The sequence below is a fragment of the Patiria miniata genome, unplaced genomic scaffold, assembly GCF_015706575.1.
Source record: "Patiria miniata isolate m_02_andy unplaced genomic scaffold, ASM1570657v1 HiC_scaffold_1, whole genome shotgun sequence".
NCBI classification, from domain to species: domain Eukaryota; kingdom Metazoa; phylum Echinodermata; class Asteroidea; order Valvatida; family Asterinidae; genus Patiria; species Patiria miniata.
In genome coordinates, this window is record NW_024037047.1 from 33837587 (window position 1) to 33844961 (window position 7375).

General features: G+C 40.3%; 1 protein-coding gene across 1 annotated transcript in view; it reads left to right on the plus strand.

Moving 5' to 3' along the window:
* Nucleotides 1–6771, plus strand: part of LOC119733107 — a 201807-nt gene extending 195036 nt beyond the window's left edge. The window contains 4 exon segments of the mRNA XM_038206687.1: nt 1197–1419; nt 2123–2218; nt 4265–4781; nt 5238–6771. Coding sequence (XP_038062615.1) covers nt 1197–1419; nt 2123–2218; nt 4265–4781; nt 5238–5306 — 905 coding nt within the window. The 3' untranslated portion in view covers nt 5307–6771.
* Nucleotides 6772–7375: the final 604 nt, after the last annotated feature.

Sequence of the window (7375 nt, forward strand, 5' to 3'; positions counted from 1 at the left end):
TCAAATAACATTTTCAAGGCACAGCATTCCATATGGGAGGCTCTACAATAGAAAGTAGAATTGGTATTTTGGAATTGCTTGTACTTGTAGATTATTAAATAAGATCAGTAGCCGATTTCATGAAACGTTACTTTGTGTTGCAGTTCAATAAATTACTTAACCCTAACCCTGCCAGACGCAATACAGTACATCAGGTTGAAAAGAACTGGTGCTCTTTGATGCATTCAGCTACCAACACCAGTGCATGAATGGCAGCTCTGAGACAGTGAGAGCTACAATCCTGGCCAAATCTCGCTGGGCCCCCAACCCCCCAGCCCCCGTTCAATGTTGTCTCTCATTGCGCGGTGTGTGCTCCATCCGCTGGAGAGAACAACATTGACCGGGGGAACGGGGGAGCGGGGGAGTTGGTGACCGTTGGAGGCTAAGGGTATTTCCTAGTGTCCCAACCATTTTGGCCGGGATTGTAGTCCCATTGAACAATGCCACGGCTGTATGCTGCTGCGTGCAGCGACCATGGACTCTGAGGCAGTGTGGCCTTGAGAATTTTCCTCTGATGAATCTTGCTACATTTGGCAGGTTTGTCACTTAGTCAAGTGTTGCATGTTGTCAGGGTTCTAGCAAACATACCCTGGAGGGTTAGGGATAAATTGAACAAATTATTGAATTATGACAAATTTCACAAGAAATTATGATGTACTAACATTCACTTCGAGTGGCATAAGTTATGGCTTCAAGCCAAAAGTAATTCGTTTTACTGACTAATTATGATTATTGTGCCCTCATTGTCCAAAAATATCAAGATTTATTCAAGAAATTCACAGCTTTATTTGTTTTAAGACAGTAATGGAAAGCTATTTTACCTGTAACAGAACTTGGGCAGTACGACAAAACCATTTTCAAAATGACGGGCAGAACTGATTCAGTGACTGTTGTCTTACTGATGTGAAATCGTACCTAACAGCCATCTTCAAACCTGTGACTATCTTCACCAATATGTTTGAAAAACTTCAAACATTGTGTAGCTACCTCTAATTTCATGAAATTGATCAAACATATGTTAATTTGTTGAATCGATCGTACTCCTGACATAAGGTGCACACTGATTTGTAAAATCAGCTGCAGGTTTCATATCAATCACTGATCAGACATAGTGATTCTTCTTATTTGTGTTGCTACATGTACCTCTCTACACACAGGACCTGTTGAGGATCCTGATTGTACCTCCCCTGCACGTAGCAGTGGGTTCGAATCCTACTCCTGCCACTGTCAGCCCGGCTGGGTTGGTGACATCTGCGAGATTGATTATGATGAGTGCCAGTCCACCCTGTGTGCATACCCATACGTCTGCTATGATCGCCTCAATGGATTTGAATGCGCTTGTCCATTGTCTGATCCACTCTGTGATGACCTCAACTGGAGGTCAGCATTATTAATATCAAACAAATTATTTGTGTTTTACTGTTTTTATTTTGTGATGTGATAGCGTAGGTACCGCGATTGTATCCAGCAGTATTTTCAAAAACCAGTGTTTAAGTTTCGGAGAGTAAATACACACAAAGATTTTTTTTAATTCAGTTTCTGTGTGAGTAACTTTACAGATCTTAAAGTTCTCTCTGCCCTTCAAGTTTAATAAACAAAAATATCATCAAGTCAAGAAGTTGAATTCTAAACTCCGGAGATTTCAATTATTGTGATATATTCAGACCAAGAACCTGATAAAAGCAATCATGTAAATCAACGTCGTCAGGATGCTGTTTTGCACTTTTTATTCACTATTTTATTTCCTGGCATGTCACTCAAAAGAAGGATGCTTTTGGTGTTTTAGTCATTGTTTTCCCTAAGAGAAGGGCATGTCAAAAATGACCTTTTTTTTTCAGTTCTGGATTTTTTTGTGTGGCCTTTTTGCTTTAAAACATTGCTCTTAATTTCTCTGACTTGGTTTAAGAAGCAAAAGTTATGTAACATCGAAACGTCTTTTTCATCCGAATGGAGATGCCCATTCCTTCATGAAACAGTGACTACTTGCTTGTTTATGGTTCCACTGAAACTGATGATTTTGACCAGTCATGACAGTTTTAGCCTTTACAATGTATTCGTTTATCATTTTGTGTATTTTCTTCAGAGTCAAAGTTATAATTGGTGTGGTAAGCTGTCTGGTTGGTTTGTTCATCGTTGCTGCTGTGGTCTTCTACTTGTACAAGAAAAAGCACAGCAAAAAGTAAGTGCAAAGTGCTGTAAGTCCTGTTGTCAGACACTATTTTGACCTCCAGGTGTTATATGCCATACCTCCAGGTTCCATCTACTTACTCATGAATAATTTTGTCCAATATACACTTAATTTGAGATTTTGAGATTCTTTGTAAACCTAGCAATTCCTGGGGGGAAGACCACGGATGAGATACTTTGCTGTTGATAGGTCTCCCCTTCTTTCCTCTTTAATCGCAACTTACCAGTTTGTACTCTTTTACAGGTCCCCAACACAGCTATCATCGGTACTTTTGATGTGTCCTCTTTGTACACCAACATTCCCCAAGATGAAGGGATTGCTGCGTGCTCTTCAGCTTTGGCTAAGAGCAGTCACACCTCACTGCCCATTTCTGATATAGTATCCCTCATGAACCATGTTCTAACTAAAAACAATTTTTCGTTCATGGGTAAGAATTTCCTACAGGTACATGGCACCGCTATGGGTACACGGATGGCACCATCAATGGCCTGCCTATTCATGAGCCAACTTGAACAGCGCATGTTGGCGTCAGCCCCGTGCCGTCCCTGGGTCTGGTGGCGCTATATTGATGACATCTTTTTCATCTGGACCAGTGATGAATCTAGCCTCACAGCATTCATTAATCATATCAATTCCTTCCATAGGACCATCAAATTCACAACCGAATACTCAACCAAGGATACCCACTTTCTGGATGTCAAGGTTCTAAAGACGGATGATGGTTTGATCACAGATCTCTTTGTTAAACCCACAGATAAACACCAATATCTCCACTCAACCAGCTGTCATCCCCGACACTGCAAAACCAGCATAGCCTACAGTCAGGCCCTCAGACTCCGTCGAATCTGTTCTAATGATTCCGATTTCATCCACCACTCACAGGAACTTAAGAAACACCTCGTCTCCCGGGGTCATAGCTCCCTGGCAGTCCATCGAGCAATCCAGAAAGTCAAGGCTCGCTCCAGGGAGTCAGTACTTTCAAAAAGACCTGTGCAACAACAGAGTTCCAAGGAGAAAGTTCCCTTTGTTGTCACTTTTCACCCCTCACTTCCCCCCATTCGTACAATAACCAGTTCTAACCATCATATTCTTCACACATCAGATCGACTTCAACGTGCTGTACAAGAAGAACCCATAGTTGCCTACAGACGGCCACCCAGTCTCAGGGATATCATTGTCCGGGCAGAAGTCCCCCCCTTTAATGATAATGTTAACCCCCCTTTACCACAGGGAACTTTCAGGTGTCCCAACACCTCCAAATGCATTGTCTGTAGACAACACATCAGAGAATCGGACTCCTTCACCAGCCATACCGGTGGTACCACCCATAGGACAAGGGGTCATGTCACCTGCACCACCACTAATCTAATCTATTTAATATCTTGCAAAGTTTGTGGTGTTCAATATATAGGTGAAACGAGAACTACACTCAAGAGACGTTTCTACGGCCACAGATCCACAGTCAACACCCATAAGCTGGATACACCCGTAGGACATCATTTCAATCTTCCTAATCACTCAATTTCTGACATGATTTTACAGGGCATTGAGGCACTAGGAAACCACAGAGAGATTGTTCGTCTGAGTAGAGAGAAATTATGGATAAGACGTCTCCAGACCATTCAACCCCATGGTCTGAACATCCAAGAAGGAAATGACTAATAACTTTTTGTCTTTGCCTTCTCCTTTTCACCACAGATAAGCCCCCCCCCCTCCAGTCTGCCTCATTCACCAATTAACTACCTTTCCCTCTCCCCATCATTGACTTTGTCCTTTGTGTTCCCAACCTCTTGTGGTCAACCATCCCCTTCCCCCAATCCCCCTCCCTTTTGTTACCCTCCTTTCTGTTCAGCCGCCTGCTTTTTCTGTGTATTTTCCTCTGCATTATCTATTTCAACTTGACTGCTTTTGTTACATCAGTAATGTATACATGTACCTGTTTATGTTTATAGTCTTGTCATTTAGCCTTCGAGAAAGACTCTGCCAGGGTCGAAACGTCAGGCCACTAACTATTTTTTTGCTTTTCTTTTACAACAGATTTGAAATCCAACCATTACCGGATCCAGATGATGGTCAACTGGTGCCATACATAGGTGTCTACACTCAGAAAGCCTTTGAAAACCCTGTGTTTGAAGATGACAGTGGAGATCAGACAGATTCTGACGAGAAGGACGAGAACCAGGCTAGCCACAGCCATCCGGATGACTCTTCAACAGGAAGACCACTCTCTGTCATCTCAAATCGCTCTCAAAGCTCCTCTTCATCAGGCCTCAAGAAGAACAGGCCCTGGTCGGGTCTTGCGCGTTCTAATGCTGTTTCAGATGTTTGGCCTGCACTGGCTGAAGCTTCCTCCGTGGGTGGTAAATCATGTGATGAACCTCCCCCTGCCAGTCCAACAGTGAGCCCTGCCGATGCTGAGATGTGGGCACAGCCAACCATGCTCAAGAGTTCTGCAGCTCTCAAGAAGGACGCTGAGATTGGTGATCCAGAGCAGATGCAGATGTTCCAAAAGAGGACTCCGCCAACTACCACAGAGGAAACCCCTGTAACAGAGGTAGGTGTCATAACCTAGGCCTAATCTCATGAAACTATTCAGCAGAGACAACAAAATGTTGCTTTGTATATTTATAGGCTGAGCAAAGCTTATTATTACTTGTAATGGAACTAAGGGTTCCACAAGAGTGGCCTATGCACTGTAATATGCCAGCCTGAAAAAAAAATATTGAGAAGATGAAGAAGAAGTGTTAGCTTGTAGAGGTGGGGCAACCTCAGATAATTGTATGAACACAATCGGGTAGGGACTAAAGCAAGTCTTCATGGGTTGGACTCAAACTTGACTTCCCTGCATGTAAGTGTAGCTGAGAATGAATCAGGAGCCCTAAACATGGCATGACATTTCGGTCAGTAATTCTGGTTCAAATTCTTTGGTGAGTCACTGTCCTTGTTTAAGCAAATATTTTGTGAAATTACAAGAAATTGTGAAGGTTTCTGCTTTCATTTTATCATCCAGCTTCCAGGATCCGTTGTGAGCTTCACTGATGATGAACAACTCAATGACGTCAACGAAACAGCGATGTAATGATCCAACACAACTATCGGCTCTTAAGTCATTGGAACATTTCATCTTCTAAGATTGGACTGAATATCTGAATTTTTAAATGGTTACCTTAAAGTACATACATGTATCTGGACAGGATATTGTATGTTGTAATATCTTACAAACACAAGCAAAAGGCTTTTGCATGTTCACGACCATTTTTAAAGGATGAGCTTGGATTTGCACAAGCATCGTGCATGTCCCCTGAAGCCCCGTGTCACAGAAAAACAAAATCAGTTGAAACTGTTGAAACTGACACAATTGTCCTGATTTTGTGTTCCCCAAGGAAGTGGGGCAGCAAGTGTTATTAGCCGGCCATAAATATGCATTAGTTCATAGTTTGAAACACATTTCCATTAATTTGGCAATTGGTTCTAGTGTCATGATGTCTATCTTTTTTAAAGTGTTTTCTCTGTTTATGCAAGAGTTCCTTAAGTTGCCTAGATAATGAGTTCATCCTCAGACAAAAATGAGCTTAGCCATTTTTTTGTTAACTCTTTTTTTGGTCTGCCATAATTAGGCACAAAATCGCAAGTGCAAACAAATTTCTTATAATTTGGCAAGTTTTTCTAGCATGAGATGTTTTTTGTTACTATTTTCTGCTGTAATCAAGAAAGTTTTCAAGTTGCGTAGATATTAAGCTCAGACAAAAGATTAGCTGAGCTTTTATATTTGAAGGTTTTTACCCAGATTATATTTCACTATTGTGATAGTACTTTTTGCAAATGTAATGATTTTAATGAAGTTTGCAGTGTGAGTGACACCCTTTATGAAACCTGAAAATGGTGTTGGACGTACATTTTGGACAATTCAAAAGTGTGCATAATAAATGTTATAATCATAGAGTGGATTTTAGTTATGAAAAAAGTCTCAAAAACGTCTAGTTACTACAGTGATTTTAAAATTAAATTCTTCATCCATAATTTTTTGCTGAACTAAAGAAAAATCGGCTCGAAAAACCATGGTGTCGGATGTCTCAGACAACTTGATGTTTTTCTGTGCTTTTGTTTATAAAATAACAGCTGTGGTGTTGAACATTGTTTTTTTTTCACTGAGACTTGAAATTCGGGGGAATTGCCCAAATGTCAACCTGAAAGAATGTAAGCAATGTGGTTTTTATAACTTATCCTGATCATACAGGTATGCATGTCAATTCGACGCTATAAAAAAATAATAACCAAGAAGAGAACCTTTATTCTTTACCAAATGTTACACTTTTGTATTTAAGGTGAAGAATAACACGACAGAATGTATTTAGGTTCTTGGACTTTTGTATGACCTCCAGGAAACGTAATATATTAAGGTATGAAGGAGGCCGATATATGATGATCGAGAAACCAGTCCTCGTCAATTAATCGCCTTTTTTGTTGCGAAGACATTTGTTTATGAGATTCCAAATTCACAGATCAGCTACAAAAATTAAAGTGACTTCTAGCCCTGAAAGATATTTTTGAGAGCTTTTCATAAGTTTTTATTGTAATGTTAAAGGGAATATACAACATTTGCAAACATCGAAAAACAAAACAACCAAATTTTTTACCAAATACCTTACTAGGATGTTGGTAAATGACAGTCTAAAGCATACTGTAAAATTATGGCACCTAGTGTGAAGTCATTTTCAAGAAAATGGTATTTTTGTGTACATTTCCAACGGTGGTCAGCCGACCACCGTTGGAAAAACCTAACTATTTTTCAACTACTGCTCTAAATTTACCATTTTGTTTCAGTCCAAATTTTGTTTGCTATTGGTTACATGTTCATGAACGTCTGCAGGCCAGCTAGACTGGTTCCCTTACCTTACAATTTTCCGGCATCTATAAATTGATCCATCTCATCTTTAGTGGAGTCAGGGAACCAGACTACTTAAACTTTGTGGTTTTTCTTGGTTTTTTTAGCATTTTCGAACACAAAACTTCAAATATGTCAGTGTAACAATATTTGATCTATTATACTAACCCCTCAAATAGTTCATTTCTGACAATTACAGCAAAAGCCAATGATGTACATTCCCTTTAATGTAGTGTCCGATCACATTTCTACGCAGATTTCCT